The sequence below is a fragment of the Hemitrygon akajei genome, chromosome 32, assembly GCF_048418815.1.
Source record: "Hemitrygon akajei chromosome 32, sHemAka1.3, whole genome shotgun sequence".
Lineage (NCBI taxonomy): Eukaryota > Metazoa > Chordata > Chondrichthyes > Myliobatiformes > Dasyatidae > Hemitrygon > Hemitrygon akajei.
The window spans coordinates 26073752-26096051 of NC_133155.1; the positions used below are offsets into that span (position 1 = coordinate 26073752).

A 22300-nucleotide genomic window follows, 5' to 3' on the forward strand; every position below is an offset into this window, starting at 1 on the left:
GATCCCAGGAGGAAATAATAGCCAGGCGAGAAGAAGTAAAAGAAGTTAAAACTTTGACTTTAGAATAATCTTTTAAGGGACCTTAAATTGTCTTAAACTTAGAGTCATGAAAAATAAAGAATAAAATTACTTTTAACAAGGGTAACATCTTTAAAGAATCAGAAGATTTTGAGACAGTGGTTTGTAGCTCTTACCACTTGTAGAGATTTCTTACTTTTCTTTCCAGGGCCACTTTAGACTAATTGATAGACATCGATTGCTACAATTAGTTGGTAACACCATCCCTGTTGCAATATTATTTAAGGTAAAAATGATGAACCTATGTCTTTTTCATCTATCAATCCTAATAATCATGACTACTTAATTTGCAATCATGAAATTTTAACTATACCGCAGTGTTGCCACCAGCAGTTAGATTCCAGCAGACTAATTATAAATGGTTTCTCAACAAATTTTTCCAAATGTTATTTTAATACTTTGATTTATGAAATCAGAACAGTTACTCAAAACAATAAAAATGTCAACCACTTCTCTGATAACAAAAGAAAATTTAGACATCTGCAGTAGCTTTTAATTTCTTGGGATGCCTATTGTATGTACCTTGCAAGCTGTGAATGACTTCTAACGAACAGTTGTACTGAATGCACTTTTTCTTGCCACCATTTCCAGTAGCTGGTCCAATGTCCATCTTTTGCAGGGAAGGATTGATTTTGCAAGAAGCACCAATTGACTGAAAGTCATTATCCTGTTGATTGCTAGTCAGCTTGTATCTGGTTAAGCTCACACAGCTGACAAAGCATAGAATGGGTGAACAGAATAAAAATAATGGACATCTTGTTAATTAAGAGTGCTAAAGATTTCCATTTATTTTTACTTAATCCAGATTTACAGTTTAAACAGGGTAAAAATATGAGCTTGGTTTTCTACTGTTGGTAGACTTAAATCTGCTTCTTGTACTCCGAGTGATATCTTGGAAGGCTGTATCTTACTACTTGTCTGAATGTGTAGCGTTCCATTATGTACAACTCATGATTCAGCTTTTGGCTCTGTCAAAAAGGTTGACTAACAATGAGGAACATTATGTGACTGTATGCATAACCATAAGAACTTTGTGGGCCTAGAATTACTTTGAGGATCACAAAGGCATGTGAAGTGATCTTGTTTGTATGTGTAGAGTGGAATGGAAGTGGCTTGGGAGGACATAGTGGAGCATAAGACCATAAGAGATTGGAGCAGAATTAGGCTATTTGGCCCATCAAGTCTGCTCTGATATTTCATTATGGTTGATCCAATTTTCCTCTCAGCCCCAATCTCCTGCCTTCTCCCCATATCCCTTCATTCCCTGATCAATCAAGAATCTATCAACCTCAAATATACATATGGACTTGGCCTCAACAGCTGCCTGTAGCAATGAATTCCAAAGATTCACCACTCTCTGGCTAAAGAGATTCCTTATCATCTGCATTCTAAAAGGACCTCCCTGTATTCTGATGCTGTGTCCTCTGGTCTTAGACTTTCCCACCATAGGAAACATCCTCTCCACTTCAATTCAATCAAGGCCTTGCACTTTTGAGAGGTTTCAATGAGGTCATCCCTCATCCTTCTAAATTCTGATGAAAATGGGCCCATAGCCATCATACGACAAGCCATTTAAACCTGGAATCATTTTTGAGAACCCCCACTGAACCTTCTCCTTTGTGTATCCTGCTTTTATTTCTTCAAAGCATGGAAGTTTTTTGATCAGAAGAAGAGAATGGGTAAGGGTCAGCTGTACTTCCATGGTGTTTTTCAGAGATAGTGGCGGGGGGGGGGGGGGGGGGGGTGTGTGTGTGTGTGTGTGTGTGTGTGTGTGTGTGTGTATTTCTAGCATCTGTAGACTCTTGTGTTCTGACTACTGATCAAAGGGTAATGGGAGTGCTGGGATATTGAATAAATCATGATCATTAATTTGGGGATCAATGGATGAAAGGTTCAAAGTACATATATATCAACATATACAACCCCAGGATTATTTTTTAGCGGACATGCTGAATAAATCCAGTATCCATAATAGAATCAGTCAAAGACCACAGCAATCTGTTGGACAATCAGTGTGTAAGAGGCAACAAACTGTAAATTCATTTCTGTCTCTCTGCCTCTCCTATGACATTTACATTTAGTCTTCTAAATGTAAGACTAAATTACATTTAGTAGTGAGAGCCTTGCTTATGTATGCCTTTTGAGAATCAGTTTCATTCGTGGTCAAGGAGTATTTTAGTAAGCTAACATCATGTTTACCAGTTTGTAATCCAATAGTCAATGACATTTGATTTACTTTGGACCTAGGGTATGTTTCATTCTGTGTCCAGCTTCCCCTTTAAGGCAGTATGAAGCAGTGGAACGCTTGTGTGTTTTACAGATTGTGTGGATTCTTCTGAATAAGAATCTGCCTCATCAAGAGAGATTTTCTTTTCTGGAAAACCATGTGATATAAACAAACCACAAAAGATCTAATGTGCATTGTTGTTAGTCACCATTATTTTTTATCTACTCCAATAATGACCTATTCCAATGAACAATTATTGCGCTTTTAACTACAAGATCTATAGAGTCATTACCAAGCTGTGTAAGGCCACTTCCATGGGTACAAAGGAACTGATTCAGCTTTTTCTTCACTATCTTATGGTGAATTTATTCACTATTGATGTATTAACTCAGGCTTCTATGCCAACCTCTTTGTCAGACACATCTTAAAGTGTTTGGCTTGAAAATCTTTCAACAACTCTGGGTGGCACGGCTGCATAGTGGTTAACATAATGCTATTATATAGCTCTTGTGAGCCGGGTTCAACTCCAGTCACTGTCTGGAGTTTGCATGTTCTCTCCGTGACCAGGTGGGTTTCCTCCAGGTTCTCTGGTTCCTCCCACATTGAAAAATGTATGGGTAGAGGGTTAATTCGTCACAGGTGCATAATTGGATGGCACGTGCTCATTGGGCCAGGAGGACCCATCACTAGAACCATAGAACATTACAGCACAGAAACAGGCCTTTTGGCCCTTCTTGGCTGTGCCAAAACATTTTTCTGCCTAGTCCCACTGACCTGCACCTGGGCCATATCCCTCCAAACCCCTCTCATCCATATACCTGTCCAAGTTTTTCTTCAATGTCAAAAGTGAGCCTGCATTCACCACTTCATCTGGCAGCTCATTCCACACTCCCACCACTCTCTGTGTGAAGAACCACCCCCCCATGTTCCCTTTAAACTTTCCCCCCTTCAACTTTAACCCATGACCTCTTTTTTTTCTCCCCTGGCCTCAGTGGAAAAAGCCTGCTTGCATTCACTCTATCTATACCCATCATAATTTTATACACCTCTATCAAATCACCCCTCATTCTCCTATGCTCCAGGGAATTATGTCCTAACCTATTCAACCTTTCTCTGTAACTCAGTTTCTCAAGTCCTGGCAACATCCTTGTAAACCTTCTCTGCACTCTCTCAACCTTATTAATATCTTTCCTGTAATTAAGTGACCAAATCTGCACACAATACTCCAAATTCGGTCTCACCAATATCTTATACAACCTCACCACTACATTCTAACTCTTATATACTCAATAAAAACACAAAATGCTGGCAGAACTCAGCAAGCCAGACAGCATCTATGGGAGGAGGTAGTGATGACGTTTCAGGCCGAAACCCTTCATCACCTCCTGATGAAGGGTCTTGGCCCGAAACGTCGTCACTACCTCCTCCCATAGATGCTGTCTGGCCTGCTGAGTTCTGCCAGCATTTTGTGTTTTTAATTATTTCCAGCATCTGCAGATTCACTCATGTTGTCTTATACTCAATACTTTGATTTATAAAGGCCGATGTACCAAAAGCTCTCTTTACAACCCAATCTATTTGTGATGCCACTTTTAGGGAATATTGTATCTGTACTCCCAGATCCCTCTGTTCTACTGCACTCCTCAGTGTCCTACCATTTACCTTGTATGTTCTACCTTGGTTTGACCTTCTGAAGTGCAATACCTCACACTTGTCCACATTAAACTCCATCTGTCATTTTTCTGCCCTTTCCTCCAACTGGTCCAAATCCCTCTGCAAGCTTTGAAAACCTTCCTCACTGTCCACTAAACCTCCAATCTTTGTATCATCAGCAAATTTGCTGATCCAATTTGCCACATTATCATCCAGATCATTGATATAGATGACAAATAACAATGGACCTAGCACTGATCCCTGTGACACACCACTAGTCACAGTCCTCCACTCAGAGTAGCAATCCTCCACTACCACTCTCTGGCTTCTTCCATTGAGCCAATGTCTAATCCAATTTACTACCTCTCCATGTATACCTAGCGACTGAATCATCCTAACGAACCTCCCATGCGGGACCTTCTCAAAGGCCTTACTGAAGTCCATGTATACAACATCCACTGCCTTCCCTTCATCCACTTTCCTGGTAACTTCCTTGAAAAACTAATAGATTGGTTAAACATGACCTACCACGCACAACACCATGCTGATTGTTTCTAATAAGTCCCTGTCTATCCAAATACTTGTAGATCCTATCTCTTAGTATTACTTCCAATAATTTCCCTACTACTGATGTCAAACTTACCGGCCTATAATTTCCCGGCTTACATTTTGAGCCTTTTTTAAACAACAGACCTACATGAGCTATCCTTCAATCCTTCGGCACCTGATCTGTTGATATCGACATTTTAAATATTTCTGCCAGGGCCTCTGCAATTTCAACACTAGTCTCCATCAAGGTCCAAGGGAATATCCTGTCAGGTCCTGGAGATTTATCTACTCTGATTTGCCTCAAGACAGCAAGCACCTCTTCTTTAATCTGTATAAGTTCCATGACCTCCCTACTTGTTTGCCTTGCTTCCATAGACTCCATTCCAGTTTCCTTAGTAAATACAGATGCAAAAAAACCCTGTTTAATATCTCTCCCACTTCTTTTGGTTCCATACATAGCTGGCCACTCTGATCTTCAAGAGGACCAATTTTATCCCTTTTGCTCTTAACATACCTGTAGAAGCTCTTAGGATTATCCTTCACCCTGACTGCCAAAGCAACCTCATGTCTTCTTTTAGCCCTCCTGATTTCTTTCTTAAGTATTTTCTCATTCTTTTTATACTCCTCAAGCACCTTATTTCCTCCCTGTTGCCTATACATGTTATACATCTCTCTCTTCTTTATCAGAGTTCCAATATCCCTCGAGAACCAAGGTTCCTTATTCTTATTCATTTTGCCTTTAACCCTGACAGGAACATAGAAACTCTGCACTTTCAAAATTTTTCCTTTGAAGGCCTCCCACTTACCAATCACATCCTTGCCAGAGAACAACCTGTGAATACACTGTGCTGTATTTCTATATAAATGAATGAAATTCATAAAGATAACAAAGAACTATATTCCTTTGGAATCAGTACTCTGACACATCATAAATCAACTAACAGCCTTTCCTTGTGGACAAAGTATCAAAACTATTCAGCCAAATCTCTAAAGGGGAGTGAATTTCATGGGTTCTCTACCCCGGCAACTTTTGAGATTCAAATACTCAACTTTCAAATTCAGTGGATTCTGGTTAATTAGGCCAGTGGTTAACCGGGAAAACCACTTATTTGGAGCAACTCTTCAAAAACAAAAAGTAATCAAGAAAGTAGCTGGGATTCCCTTTCTTTATTTGGAACACTATGCTTCTTAATTGGAGCAGGACACTGTTGCCTAACAGTTTCTAACTAGCATTAGTTGTAGGCACTTGTGAAGCTGTTAGACACCAGACATGCTTAGAGAGAACAGTTTTTACATAGCATTAGTTGTGTGTGTTTGTGCTCCAAAAGCAGAGTGTTTTGTCACTCATAGTTGCTGAGAAATAGCAGTAAGACAGTTCACAATGGTTTGAAGCATTTTGATGTGGAAATGTGACAAACAGCCGGGAGTGAAAATGAAATGATTTCATTACTTCAATGAGTTAGGAACTACAGAGAATTTGAAGGCATCAGCAATTATCTTTAATATTACAATGAAAATGAAGATTTGGAGAATGCAAACATCAAAAGCATTATATGAAGGCAGTCCATCACTTGCACTAGATATCTGCGCTGATTTTGTTCACTTACAGTCAATCAAAAGAACACGGCAGCATATCCATCGATAACTATTAGGAACTACCGTAATACACAGTTTTATAGTACTGTAGTAGTATTGATAGTGTGCTGATTTGTTCTGTATTACATATAAATACAAGATTTGTTACTCAGTTAAATGGTAGTTTGCCTTTTTTATACCTTTTTAATAACAAATAAAATCTTCTCGGGCTTCCAACCGGGTGCAGGTATCCATTATATTTGATGTATCGATGACAAACACTGCCATCTTCATCAGGGGGATGATCCTTAGTGATGATGGCAGAGTTGTCATCGAAACATTGGTTATAATCGATGTCTGTACCCGGCTGGAAGCCCGAGAAGAGTTTATTCATCCTATACACCAGGAAAGCACTAGATCCTTTTTTCACCTTTTAACTATTTCTATGAAACTTTGACTAATTGGGGCAGCTGCTTAATTGGCCGGAAATGTACTGGTCCCAATTAACTGGAATCAACTATATTTATTTATTTGTAATAGCGAGGAACATTTCAGAAGCCTGGTGGCCTACTCCTATTATTTTTGTGACTAACCATTGGCGACATCATTTTCTCCTTGACTGAAACAGAATCTCATTCAGTTGCCATGCCGATATCATTTGCAATGGTAGGTAACTCCTCCTAATATGGGGAGTAAAGTACATCTTCTTTGTTTGGGGTAATGCGTGATGGGGACGGTCACCTTGACATAGCATCTACTGATCTTCTGCACTGCAAACAAACCAAATCAACATTCACCTCTACTTTCATGCTGCACCTATTTTGAGAACTAGCAATCTTAAATCCAGAATAACTGTCAGATCCCATTTTCAATTATGACAGATACTTCAAGATAGTTCAAGGGGGATATTAGAGGAAGGTTTTTCACTCAGAGAGTGGTTGGTGCGTGGAATGCACTGCCTGAGTCAGTGGTGGAGGCAGATACACTAGTGAAGTGTAAGAGACTACTAGACAGGTATATGGAGGAATTTAAGGTGGGGGGGTTATTTGGGAGGCAGGGTTTGAGGGTCGGCACAACATTGTGGGCCGAAGGGCCTGTAATGTGCTGTACTGTTCTATGTTCTATGTTATGCAAATTTCTAATCCCAAAGATTATTGATAATGCTTTTATTTGATCATAGTTTACATTACCTGTCCTAAGTAACCAGTACAACCATCTTGAAATGCCAGTCAAGCTATGTGTATCGTCATACTGGCCTCACTTTCCAAGTACCACTCTCCTTTCTGTATGTTTCTAACAAGAGGTGATGGGGGATGCTGAGGGGAACTGATAGTGTACATGATGCAGAGTGATTCCCTTTACAGTGCAATCTTGAATTAAGAGTCAGAAAGGTTTGGTCATCCCGTGAGGAACGCAACTTTAATTGGCATTGCAGAAGATTAGTTGAAACAAAAAGATGCCTTTGGCGGACAGTTCACATGACTGTCCAAACAGCAGCATTGCTGAGTATGTAGATAGCCTCAACAATAGGCTGGAATACTAGGAATATTCCAGGACTCATTCTAATATAGAAAGAGAAACAGAATTAATTCTTCAGGTTTCAAATCATCTTGATAAAGAATCTTCATTCTGAAAACTGAATCTGTTTCACACTCTTCTCCCTCCCCTCCCCTTCCCCCCACACCTCTCACCTTCCCTCCTCCTCCCCCACTTCCCCTACCCTTCCTACCCTCGTCCTTCCCTTCTCCTCCCCACTTCCACTCCCCTTCCCCCTTCTCCTCTTCCACCCTCCCCTTCCCACCTCTCTTTCCCCTCCCTCATTGTCGGTCCTTTAGGATTGAGGATATCTTGCTTCCGAGCTCTGACATGACTGTTGAGGCCAATGTTGGAAGTGTAAACACTTCCGCTGATGGCACAGGAGATGACTGAGGACTCCTTCTGCTGCTCATTCAGAACCTCAATGTGTTTTCAATGACAGGATGTCATGAATGCTGTCTCTCCATGTGGAGTGGTCATGTGGTCAGAGGTTCCCAGGAGTGAGTGGAAGTGCTGCATCTCTTCAAGGGAGCACATCATTGAAAAGTTTTTTTTACTTTTCTACCTGGTATGACCATCCAATAACAGAACTCAGAATGGACTATGAACTTTTGGGAGTCTGATAATGGATATGAGACTGGCATAGACTACCGGACATAGCTGACTGAGTGTATATAGGGCTGCAGCGATTGGGTGTTAGTTTAGGACAGGACACTGCATTGATCTGCTTATCCTTCTGATTGATCTTGAGCATTTTGCAGTGACTGAGTTGATAAGACCTCTCTAGTACCTTGGCATGCCTGCTTTTAGCTCACTCAGAGTTGATGTATTATACAGTGACGAACTGACATTGGTAAGTGAAGAACTAGGTGTTAACCCAATCAGTAGGTTCAGAAGAACTAAATAAAGAGTGTGAAAGGGACACATACTAATGAGTGATTTTTTTGTTCCTTGAATTCAGTCACAGACCTGGACAGCACTGAAACACACCCTTCAGCTGCCATACCTATCACGGGGACTCATCTGTGTTAATCCAATTTTCCAGAAATTGGCCCACATGCTTATCTTGGAAACTTAAATGGTTATGCAGGCAATTCTTAAATGTGAGAAGCTCTGTCACCACCAAGATCACAGGCAAGCATTCAGATTTGAACCATTCTTGGTGGGGGAGAAATTCCGAAATTCTTTCTGAAACTCCTCTCCTTTTTTGAAATATGGATTTCTCAGCAAAATGCACTTTAAATATTTGTCGTGGTTGATAGCATTTTTTATTGTTGGAGTCTTTTTGTTAATCTTTTCTTTTTCATGTGGTGCTGCCTGTCATGATGCAGGGTATTGACCCAAAATGGCAACTATTCATCTGCCTACATGAATGCTGTCTCACCCATTGAGTTCCTCCAACACTTTAATTTCACAGCAGGGAATCCTGGACTAAAACCAATCTGGAATTAAAAGGAAGTTGTTCTTGTTCCACAGGATCCTATCCCCCTAGCAGATAGTTCGGAAAAAAATATCTGGCAATATTCTAAATTTAAAGTTGCGTGATCTACATGAAAGATATATTTGCTGAACATTCATAAACTACGAGCGTTACACAGGAAACGTGTAAGGACTTTTGCAGAAAAGTTAAAGGTAGCTACATTTGAAGTGAACTGGAATGTGAAACTCAGAATCACTTTTGAGAGTTTGAAGTGAAGTAGTATTGATGCACTCTGATAGAAGTCCCATATGCAGAGGAGTGAGGAAGGTTCAGAACGATGTGCTGACAGGTTTAAAGTAACTTGAGTACAGTGGGCTCATGCAGACAAAGCAAGGGACAAGTGGCTTGTTTCTCGGTTGTAAAATGTGTACCATGAAGTTGCAGATCACTACAGAATAGCATTTTTTCTTTTGTTGCATCTTTGGGGTCATCCAGTTCTTGGACTGCTCTTCCCTCCCACTCCCACTCTCTCACTTTCATGACAAATCTCACACAGTTCTTCATAATCACCATGCAGATTCAGATAACCATCAAATTCAGATCTCTACATTGCTTTTTGATCAGTTTGGCATTTGAATTTCTAATCCTGTATTTATAAAGAAAACACAGTTCAAAATTGACATGTTTTCCATTTTCTGAGTATTGTGGGAAATCATGTTCTGTGAGAGGGAACATAAGGCACTCATTACCAGTAGGTAGAGTAACTATTTACAAGACAAGACACTGAACTTTCATTATATCCTTCAAGCTAAACCCAAAGTAGCAGTACAAAGCAGACACTAAAGATGCGTACAGTAGCAAGTGCTTATCTAAAGTGTGCACCTGGGCCACCTTTACCGTTGCACTGTTATTTACTGTTTCCATGATGCCGTCTGTCTATGGCAACCGGGAGCGAGGAGAAGAGACCGCATGGTTACCGCGCGGTAGATTTAAACTTCCAGTGTCGTGATGTCATCAGCTGAACAGAAGCTAGTGAGAGGGGCTGCGTTGCTCCGTAAATGGGCCAGTTCCTGCCTCCCATGGTGGGGGGGGGGGGCTGGATTTCCATGAGCAAATAAGTTAAGACACTTGCTGCATCATTTCATCCCTCAGAAGCTGAAACACTCAGCCCGCTGGCTAGTATAACCCCAGCAAATGCCCCACTACACTACACATAAACAGAACACAATATACCCGGAATTATCATCCCATCAGTTACCACACAGTCCACCAGACTCCCAATGTCCCAAAAGACCACCAGATTCACCTCAGGGTGTAGTTCCCTGATTTCCTGATCTCATTTACTGACTGCTGAGTGAGCAGAGTTCCCAGACTCATTGGAGATGCAGGTGCAGCACCCCCGACCGGTAACAGCACAGGTGCCATCTTCCTCTGCGGGCACGTAGCATCAGTTCCTGGGGCTGCCTGGCCGTACCACACAGGGGAACGGCCATCATCCAGAGCATCTCTGCCTCCGTGATAGGCCTCATACTGCTCCCACCCTCATGGGCAGGTGCTCATTCATGCTTTTGGTACGTACAGTACCACATACCCCAAACAGCAGCATCCGTACCTTCCCGTTGGAAGCCACGGTTAGGCCCAGGTGCCGGATATCCAGTATGTACCATTTAGGATCCAGGCAGCGCCAACTTTCACGGCTTCTCAGGACAGTGCTGCCTCTCATGCTCGCTCGGCCCCACTGACTGGTTGGACCTGTGTTCATTGTACTGCCTATACCAACACTCCTTCCCCTACCCTGTTGGCAGAGTGCTTACCCTCTGAGTTGGGACCTTGGGATTAGGCGAATCGTACATAGGGAAGTACCAGCCTTTAAAAACACTTACTCCAACGGGGGTTACTGAGGCACAAGTTCTTTAAGGCCATTTCCATACTATGGGGCGAGGTTGGCTGGAATCCGGAGCCCAGCGCTGATGTCACTGCGCCACCAGTCGACTCCGGAACGGAGGTTCCCGGGTTCAAATCCACTCGGGCCGTTCCCTAGTGTGCTTTCCATCCGTGCCGGGTTGAGTGTTGAGCTCGCAACTCGACCTCGTAAAATAAAGAAAAATGCTGCGAAATGTCTGTATGAGGAGTGACATGCCACACAGACTACCGTTCCGCGCCTTGTAAGGCATGCAAATGCCTGACGCTGGGCTCTCAGGCCTGAGTCGAAGTAGTCATCATCATTATCATTGGCTGGTTTCCTCCAAAACAGAATTCCAAGACCTGGGAAGCTAGACAAGTTCCTCCAACAGTCCTGTTCTTCATAATTAAAGGGGATTTGTATCTGTTGTATCTGTAAAATAAAGAAAAATGCTGCGAAATGTCTGTGTGAGGAGTGGCGCGCCACACAGTCTACCGTTCCGCGCCTTGTGAGGCATGAAAATGCAGCGTGCAATGGGGTAATGGGGCCCCCATACAAATCCAACAGTCCGGAGTATTGGCGCAGTTTACCATCCGTAACAATGTGTTGGAGGATCTCACACCAAGCACTGTCATCACCATTGCCGTCAGCATCCACCACTTTGTCATTCTGTAACGTAGAGAGACACAGGCTTACTCCCTCCTGGTTAGTCATTGGGTATCTAGACAGACTTTCCCCTGATCCCCCCCCCCCCCCCCCCAGTAACATCACCCATCGCATTGTCCTCTGAACTCGTGCCACAATCTCCCTACGCTCTGGTGACCCTTATGGGTGCTGCACCCGAAGAAGCAGGACAAAATGGACACTGAAGTGGCAAATACTTACCTAATGTGTGCACCGCGTCCCCGGCAATGCAGCAGCACCCCTCCCCCCATCTCCCGTATCCATGGTAACCTTGTCTACCCGGCCTACGGAGACCAGAGAGAAAAAGAGACCGCATGGTTACCGTGCGCTAGGTTTAAACCCTACGAGTGCCGTGACATCATCCGCTAAACAGAAGCTAGTGGGAGGGGCTGCAATGCTCCTTACACGGGCCAGTCCCTGCCTCCCATGGCTTTCAATGAGCAGGTAAGTTAAAACACTTACTGCTATGCTGAGAAATTGTTGCCCACATCACTAATCATATTTGATGTAATCTTGCTGAATCCATTGAATATAATTTGGTACACACCTTGGCATCATTTCAAAGCAGGGTTTTCAGAAAGGAACAGTGAGGAATATCACAAGCACTGCATTTTGACCACGGAATGCAAAATATGTTTCACTTGTTACAAGTATCATCACAAAACAATTTTGTAATTATTTCTTTAAAATAAATTACACATTCTGTGACCATACTGAGAATGAGTCTGACTTCATATCGCCACAGTTTGTAAAATGTAGGGTGTCTCCTCTCCCTGAGCCTACTGTACCCAAATTATTCTAAATCTGTCAGAGTATTATTCTGTCTTTTATTGTTTTGGGAAATCTTTCCTGCATTTAATTCCTGCTACTGAAAGCATTCAATAATGCCTGGCCTATCTATTCCTCCTCTCTGGTTCTCTTATCTTGAAACGTGTAGTCATTACTGGGTTAGGACTGCATGGGTCCCCAGACTCTCAGTGATGTGGTTCACTCTCAACCAGCCTGTGGATTGACCTGACAAGCTATTCTATAGAAGGGACATTAAATCTGGGTGATAAATGCTGACCTTGTCAGTAATGCCCACATGCCATAAATTACAGCTAAAAGAAATCTCTTCATTTCAGCCAAGCTGCTGGATCTTCCCCCACAGTGTACTCAAACTTAAACAATGTTCTTCAGTACCCTGAATTGAATTCTGGGGCAAAAAAGAAGCTAATCATAATTACTTGTCAAAAGAAATTAAAATGTTCACAGTGGCATGAACTTTGCTTTTGAAAACACAATGACAGGTTGTTCAAATACAATTTAATTTACTTGCTCGGTGCAAGGCAGAGGTTTTGATATTTCATTCGGCATTACATGAAGTAATTCTTTTTAATAAAGCAATGTACCTCCCACTCAGTGAAGGCAAAGCTCGATGGAAACTTTTAACAATGTATTGTCACAAGGGGGGGCATTGAGACTGGACCCAAATGCAGGACGCAGGCACTGAAGTACTAGGGGCAGGACAGGAACAGCTAAAGGATAGAACAAGATGGGGAGACCGTGGCGTGCGTGAAGGACGTGGCATTCAAAGGTAATCCTGGAGTTCAGAGATAGTTCAGGCAAGACAGGATCCTGGAGTTCGTGGCAAGGCAGGATCTTGGCTAGGCTAGAGGATGGGTCTATGGGACAAGGAATGCAGGGAGGATTGCCCCATGGGCGGGCCACATAACTCCTGGGCAGGGCACGGCCCCCCAGGCAGGAACACAGTGGCCTGGGCAGGTCACTGGGCACCTGGGCAGGTGCAGGGCACAACCTGTCAGAAGAGAGGGGTAAGAAAGGGTCAGAGTCCCCGCCAGGCAACGGCAGTCTGGCCGGGATTACCCGACAGAGGCAAGGAATAGGAAGGGAGTTCGGTCCAGGGTGACTACGAGAACGGACTTACAGAACTAGTTGATTAACGGTGGATACTCCAAGCCAGGACGAACAGAACGAAACCGGACAAACAACACAAGCAGGACAAACATGACGCACGGGTCGGAACAGGGTAAACAGGGCGACCAGCGCAAACAGGACAACCAGGTCGAAACAGGATAGGCAGGCTATAGCGTGAACAAGGCAAACTGGACAGACCAGCACGTACAGGACAACCCTCCAACTAGACTCAGTCCCAGAACCCCTTATATACACCTGACAGCCGAGAGGCATCAGGTGCGCCTCCTTAAGCCAAGATGATCCTATTTGGGCTTAAGGGTGAAAGGAGTGACGGCTATAAGACCCGGAGTCCGCAGACCGGATCAAGACCCCGAACGCAGGCTCCGGACCGGACCATAACATATATTGCCTAACACGTATGAGAGGCTTTGATCGTGTGGATAGTCAGAGGCTTTTTTACCAGGGCTGAAATGGCTAGCACGAGAGGGCACAGTTTTAAGGTGCTTGGAAGTAGGTATAGAGGAGATGTCAGAGGTAAGTTTTTAAGCAGAGTGTAGTGAGAGTGTGGAATGGGCTGCCGGCGATAGTGGTGGAGGCGGAAACGATAGGGTATTTTAAGAGATTCCTGGATACTGTAAGTACATGAAGCTTAGAAAAGTGGAGAGCTATGGGTAACCCTAGGTAATTTCTAAGGTAAAGACATGTTTGGCACAGCTCTGTGGGCCAAAGGGCTTGTATTGTGCTGTAGGCTTTCTATATTTCTATGTTTTCTATGTCATAACCTTCACTGCACTTTCTGTCACACTGGAGACAAATTAGAGTGTACAGAATTACCACTGGAAATAACCATAATGAATTGCCTAGAAAGGTCTATATACCAAATAAGTGTGTGAGAGAGAGTAATGACAGAACCATACACACTAGCTAGGAAATAAATGTGGAGAATAAACATCAGCATAGACTGAAACTTTGATTTGAATTTTGCCAGCTTCTTCTCATGGGCACAATTGCTGATAATTGCATTTTTCTATACAGAATATTAATCTATTTTGTCCTTCAAATAATGAACAGGTCTTTTCTGAATATTTAACACTCTGATTCTTCTCAAACTTTAATACTTTGAGCTTTCTGTTCACTGATCTTCTCGTTCTCCTTCCTGTTGCAGGTTCAGCCCCTATGAGTGGTACGATGCCCATCCATGCAATCCTGGATCTGATATTGTGGAAAACAACTTCACGCTATTGAACAGCTTCTGGTTTGGTGTTGGAGCGCTCATGCAGCAAGGTGAGATGTGTTTCATTGGCTGCCCTTCTCTCCCTCCTTCCTGTATTCCCATTGGCTCGGTAACTGTAACGTGTTCCTTCAGAGCCAGAGTTTCAAGCAGATCTTCTCAAAGATAAGTAGAGACTGTTAAGTGATAAATACCAGATTTTTTTCAGCTGATGACTCAAGCTCATGTACATCCAAACAGCTACTGTAGTAAACCAAGTCCCATGACATTGTACAAATCAGCAGTGGTCCTGAATACTCCCATCATCAGCTCCTGTGTCAGTGCACGTGGACCAACTCAAGTAAATCTCTACATCAGGGAAGGAAGTAGATGACTATGAAAAAATATGTACCAGGAAACTGGATCACATCACTTTTATATACAACAAAGTACAATTTTAATGAAAAGACATGTAATTGCAATGAGGTTCTTATTTGTCTCGGTTGAGTGGTTTTCCTTCCATGCATCTTCCTGAAGATATACAATAGTTTCCAGTGGCATACTCATGGATATATGCACAACTATTTTCATTTATGGGGCACTCATGTTGGTACAGGCTTCAAAGATCCAGGGACACTTCAGAACGACGTAAATGGGAGTGTCTTGTGGAGAGTGGCCCCAGCTGGTAGAGTCCATACCAAAGCGTCTTTGGGATGCAATTTTAAAAATATTTTTTCTTGCCTCTCCCTCAGGACACAACCACACTTCTCTTTTCCAAGCCCTACCTTCCTAAGACTAAATTGTGCACGCAGTTTTGCAAATTTTGCCCAACATCCTTTGCAGACTGTTTTACTGTCCTCTGATTTGACTACAGATCCCCTTCCAACTCAATCACCAACTCTTTCTGACGAATGATCTGCCTTCTCCAAACTAAATCCGATAGTTGTCTCTAGTTCCAAATGTTCTACAGACTCTCCAGCAATCCTTCTCCTTACTAGTCGGTACTAACCCCAATCCTCGAGGGACTTGACCCACTCCACCTGTCTTAGACCTCTCTTGTCTCTTCTACCTCCTTCCGCTACCTACTCAACTTCAAAGAGGAAAACCTGAGAAAATAACTTCTGAGAGCTGTGGGAAAGGACGGGTGGGGCAATAGCTTAACAACTAGCATAAGGCTATTACAGCACCGGTGATATGGGTTCAATTCTGCCGCTGCGTGTAAGGAGTTCTGCCTGTGGCCCTATGGGTTTCCTCTGGGTGCACTAGTTTTCACCCACATTCGATAGATTATGTCATCATATGATTAATTGGACAGCATGGGCTCCTGGGGCCAGAAGGGCCTGTCACCGTGCTATGTGTCAAAATAAAATATCTTAATAAATAAGCTGTAACTGAGACAGACATGAAGAATGTCTTTTTCTAAGAATCAAGTCTATGAAATACTCCATTACCCATACAAGTAGAACATTGAAAGTTTGTTTATTTGCATGTCTATGAATTATCTTGGCACTTTTTGATGAGATTAAAGGTGTTATTTAAATATCTGCTCCTAGTTTTGAAAAGTTATTGCCACATTTCCAAAATAATATTCAGATCTGCAGCTTTTACATTTTTGTGCCAGAAATTTGCTGTTAGCCTCATTTCACTAGTAAAGGCAAGAACTGACAGCAGCGTAACACTGGATGATTTCACACATCAGTACAACATGGGATGGAAGATGATTATTGAACCATTTTAAAATTAAATAAGAAAGTGCAATCAGAGTGCAAGATGATGGCAGGACCCTGCCCCTTAATATAAATACACTCAGTGTCCACTTTATTAGGTACCTCCGATACTTAGTAAAATGGCCACTGAGTGTATGTTCATGATCTTCTGCTGCTGAAACCCATCCACTTCAAGGTTCAATGTGTTGTGTGCTCAGAGATGCTCTTCTGCACGCCACTGTTGTAACGTGTGGTTATTTGAGTTGCTGTTGCCTTCCTGTCAGCTTGAACCAGTCTGGCCATTCTTCTATGACCTCTCCCATTAGCAAGGAGTGATTGCCAACAGAACTGTCACTTACTGGATGTTTATTTTTTTGTTTTTCACACCCCATTCTCTGTAAGCTGTAGAGAATATTGTGCACGTAAGTCCCAGGAGTTAAGCAGTTTCTATGAAAATCAGATCACCCTATCTGGCGCCAGCAATCATTCTATGATCAAAGTCACTTAGATCACATTTCTTCCCCATTCTGAGGTTTGGTCTGAGCAACAACTGAACCTCCTGACCTTGTCCGTGCGCATTCGCATTGAGTTGCTGCCACATGATTGGTTGATTAGATATTTGCATTAACAAGTGGCAGTACAGGTGTGCTTAATAAAGGGACGAGTGTGTGTGTGTGTGTGTGTGTGTGTGTGTGTGTGTGTTTGTTTGTTTGTGTTTGTGAGAGAGTGAGAAAGAGAGAATATGAATAAATGAATATTTAGGATGAGTTTACCTATGTTGAATTAACAATGAGAAAAACAGAAGTGAGTGTCATTTGCTGCAAAAAGAACTACTGTGCAAATCCCTAAAGCATTTTTTGTTTACTATTGCTGGTTTTATTTTGGTCTGTTTCACTGGAAGATTCATGAGTTTGGGAGCAAAATGTATCACTTGACTTATATTCCAAGATTTAAGCCGTTGATCCAGAAACCATTGTTCATGTCCCTCCATATTATCCAGGGAGGTTAAATCAGTTAATGCATGGAACATGTTGTGAAGTCCTAGTTGTAACAAGATACAGATAGACAGAGTGATACAGAATCAGAATTAGGTTTAATCTCACCAGCATATGTCATGAAATTAGTAGTGCAATGCATAATAATAGAAAAATACATGAATTACAATAAGTATATATATATTAAACAGTTGAATTTAATAAGTAGTGTAAAAATAAAACAAAGAGTGGTGAGGTAGTGTTCACAGGTTCAATCTCCATTTAGAAATTGGATGAACATAGAACATAGAATAATCCAGCACATTACAGGCCTTTTGGCCCACAATGTTGTGCTGACCCTCAAACCCTGCCTCACATATAACCCCCCACTTTAAATTCCTCCATGGCAGAGGGAAAGAAGCTGTTCCTGAATCACTGAATGTGTACCATCAGGTTTTTGTACCTTCTTTCTGATGGTAGCATTGAGAACAAGGCATGTCTAGGTGGTGGGGACACTTAATGAAGGACGTCACCTTTTTGAGGCATCGCTCCTTGAAGATGTCCTGGGTACTATGGAGGCTAGTGCCCATGATGGAGTTGACTAAGTTTACAACTTGGGTGGAGATCTAGGAAGTGGAGTTTAATGATGGGAAGTGTGAGGCCATGCACTTCAGTAAGGATAGTCAAAAGGTAGATTATTATCTAAATGGAAAGGAATTACAAATGAATGAAGCATAGAGAGTTCTGGGGGCGCCAAGTTAATGAATCACAAATATTTAGAAGGTAAGTGGAATGTTGTCCTTTATGTCAAAGAGTTGTTTAAGAATAGGAAGATTTTCTAGCTGCTGAAGCTACACCTGGAATACCATGCACTGTTTTGTACCTCATACCTAAAGCCAAATGAAGCAGTATTGAAGGCATTCCAAATGAGATTCACCAGATAATTGTGAGTTGGTAATGGGGAACTGGCACAGAAGAGGATTTGAGACAAGCATAGATTAGCTATGATTATATGGAATGATAGGGCAAGCTTGAGAGGCCTGTTTGCCTATTATTTCACCTATTTTCTTCTAATGTTATATGATCTTGTGTAAAAAAAATTAATATTAATAATGACGGCCATAAAACTACCAGTGCCTCATCTATTCAATATCCAAGTTAAGAAACTGCCACCCTATCAGGTCTGGTCTATACTTGATCAATAATTCACTTTAATAAGGTTGAATCGTATCTGTCCTCTGAAGTCGCCGTAATAAGGAAAGTTGTCAGCAGAAACAATTACAGCATTTCAAGGTGGCAATGAAATATCATGCCCTCAAGGACAATTGTGAATGGATAAATAATGGTGGCCTTCACAGTGGTGACATCATCTCGTGAATGAAAACTATTCAAAGCAATATATTCAGAAATGAATGTAGATTTTATTTTTAGTGCCATTTAATTTTACCTTCCTTTAAATATTTTTTTTTGTTATTTTGTTTTGGGCATGTTTCTATGGTTGTTGGGCACTTCTAGGTTCCTGACAGAAATAGTGCCAGGTGTGAAGCACGGTGGATGGTCAGTGGCACAGCCAACTCTTCAGGCTGCCAATATTCTGAGCACTGAGCAGATTGTCCAGGTTTGACTGCACCAAAACCGTAACCTTCGTTCAGGGTAGCAGTGTAGCAAGGACCTTTGTCAGACAGAGAAGGTGTGACCTGTGTAAGGGCAAGGCGGGGGTGGGTGGATTGATCACTGCACAAGGAAAGAGGAAGGCTAACCAATTTCTGCAATAATGAGCAAAACAACTACAATAACTACTGCATTATGTGTCTGTGAGAAATGAAAAGAGCAGCTATCATTATCATTTTACAACACAGTCAGGTGCTCCCATAAACGTGAACCCAGTATTTTATCTGTTCCATTATTGTCAACTAAGCCTGTCTTTTTCCAGTCCCTCACTTTCCACTGCTATACCCCATTCCATTGTTAGCACTTGTTGTCGAACGTATTGTTGCCATCTACAGTGCATTATTTACTCTGTGAGCTTCACACAAACAAGGATTTCATTGCACCCTGGTGTATATGACAAGAAATTAATCTGAATCTAAACTTTGAATAACATTTGATAAAAATCAGAAGTGTGCTACAAAGGCTGAGGGACTCTCAAAATCTCTTCATTAAGGGGCAGAGGGAGCAAAGTCTTTAAATATTTTTAAGTCCAAAATAGACAGACCATTGGTATGAAGGGGTTAAAGATGTTCAGGGGTGGGTAGAACTACAAAGTCGAGGTTGGTTATTTATTTTTTCATTCATTCATTCATTCATTCAATCAACCGATCTTATTTTATTTCTTACATCCACGGGAGTAAAAATCTTTATGTTGCGTCTCCATCATAATGTACAAACAATAAAGAGGGGAAATGTGGGAGGATATTGCCCAAACCCTGGGATTGTATATATGATCATTAATGGAGAATGTGTGGAGCAGGTTAAGACCTACAAGTATCTGGGAGTACAGTTAAACGAGAAGCTAGACTGGACTGCCAACACAGATGCCTTGTGCAGGAAGGCACAGAGTCGACTGTACTTCCTTAGAAGGTTGGCGTCATTCAATGTCTGTAGTGAGATGCTGAAGATGTTCTATAGGTCAGTTGTGGAGAGCGCCCTCTTCTTTGTGGTGGCGTGTTGGGGAGGAAGCATTAAGAAGAGGGACGCCTCACGTCTTAATAAGCTGGTAAGGAAGGCGGGCTCTGTCGTGGGCAAAGTACTGGAGAGTTTAACATCGGTAGCTGAGCGAAGGGCGCTGAGTAGGCTACGGTCAATTATGGAAAACTCTGAACATCCTCTACATAGCACCATCCAGAGACAGAGAAGCAGTTTCAGCGACAGGTTACTATCGATGCAATGCTCCTCAGACAGGATGAAGAGGTCAATACTCCCCAATGCCATTAGGCTGTACAATTCAACCGCCAGGACTTAAGAACTTTTTAAAAGCTATTATTAATGCTTTTTGAGATAGTGATTTAGATGCATATCATATTTTTTTACTGAGTTAAGTATTGTATGTTATTAGTTTTGCTACAAGAAGTGTATGGGACATTGGAAAAAAAGTTGAATTTCCCCATGGGGATGAATAAAGTATCTATCTATCTATCTATCTATATGTACACACAGTCAGATATGCAATTTTTATCAATGTGTATTGATAAATCTGATGACCTGGTGAAAGAAGCTGTCCTGGAGCCTGTTGGTCCTGGCCTTAATGCTCTGGTACCGTTTGCAAGATGCTAGCAGCTGAAACAGTATGTGGTTGGGGTGATTGGAGACCCTGATGATCCTCCGGGCCCTTTTTACACATCTGCTGTTGTAAGTGTCCTGAATAGAGGAAAGTTCACATCCCTGCGTTTGAGGGTAGTACAGTTCCCGTACCAGGCGATGACACAGCTAGTCTCAATGGTACCCCTGTAGAAAGTCCTGAGGATTTGGGGACTCATGCCGAACTTCAGCCGTCTGAGGTGAAAGAGGTGCTGTTGTGAGTTTTTTTACCACATAGCCAGTATGTACAGTCCAGGTAAGATCCTTTGTGATGTGTATACTGAGGAACTTGAAACTACTCACCCTCTCAACTGTATCCCCATTGATGAAAATAAAGGCTACTCTATCTCCGTTTCTTCTGTAAGCTACGGTCAAATCCTTCGTTTACAGCCAATGATGGGATAAATTTGAGGAGATAAATGGCCTACTCCAGCCCCTGTTTATACTTTTGTATATTCCCACACTCTGATCCACAGAGAGTCCATGTGATCATAAGATATAGGAGCAGAATTAGGCTATTTGGCCCATCGAGTCTGCTCTACCATTCCATCATGGCTGATTTATTTTTCCTCTCAACCCCATTCTCGTGCCTTCTCCCCATAACCTTTGATATACTGAATAATCAAGAACCTATCAACCTCTGCCTTAAGTATACCCAGTGACTTGGCCTCCACAGACATACCCGGCAATGAATTCCACAGATCACTACCCGCTGGCTAAAAATATTCCTCCTCATCTCTGTTCTAACGGGACAGTCTTGTATTCTGAGGCTGTGCCCTCTGGTTCTATACTCTGTTACTATTGGAAACATCCTTTGCACATCCTCTCCTTATAGGCCTTTCAATATTCAGTGAGTACAGGCCCAGAGTCATCAAACGCTCCTCATACATTAACCTTTCATTCCAGGGATCATTCTCATAAACCTCTTCTGGAGCCCCTCCAATCCCAGCACGTCCTTTCTTAGACATGGGGTCCAAATTTGCACACAAGGCTCTAAATGTGGTCTGACCAGTGACTTATAAAGCCTCAGCATAGCATGCTTGAACTTACATTCAATTCTCTCAAAATGTGTGATAACATTGCATTTGCCTCCTTACTACCAATTCTACCTGCAAGTTCATCTTTAAGGAATGCTGCATTCGAGCTTACAAGCTCTTTTGCACCTCCAATTTCTGAATTTGCTCCCTGTTTAGAAACTACATTATGCCTTTCTTCCTTCTACCACAGTGCATGACCATACACTTCCCAACGCTGTATTCCATCTGCCACCAGTCTGTCTATTCTCCCATTTGTCCATACAAAGATCAAAAGTTAAAAGTAAATTTATTATTAAAGTGCATATATGTCACTATATTACACTGAGTCATTTTTTGCAGGCATTCACAGTAGAACACAGTAGAATCAATGAAAAACTGCACACAAACAAGACTGACAAACGACCCATGTTGAAAAGTAGACAACTTGTGCCAATAGAAAAAAAAAGAAAAAGAATACTGAGAACATGCGTTGTAGAGACATTGGAATGTGATTCTGCAGGTTGTGGAATCAGTTCATTGTTGAGATGAGGAAGA

The 22300-nt window shown here is 42.1% G+C and overlaps 1 protein-coding gene across 2 annotated transcripts in view; it reads left to right on the forward strand.

The window, feature by feature from the left end:
- The window catches only part of LOC140719685 (glutamate receptor ionotropic, kainate 3), a 554019-nt gene that overhangs the window by 392940 nt on the left and 138779 nt on the right, over positions 1 to 22300 (forward strand). For both annotated transcript variants that reach the window (XM_073034483.1, XM_073034485.1), the window contains one exon: positions 14708 to 14826. In XM_073034483.1, the coding sequence (XP_072890584.1) occupies positions 14708 to 14826 (119 nt within the window). The remainder of the gene's footprint in view (positions 1 to 14707; positions 14827 to 22300) is intronic.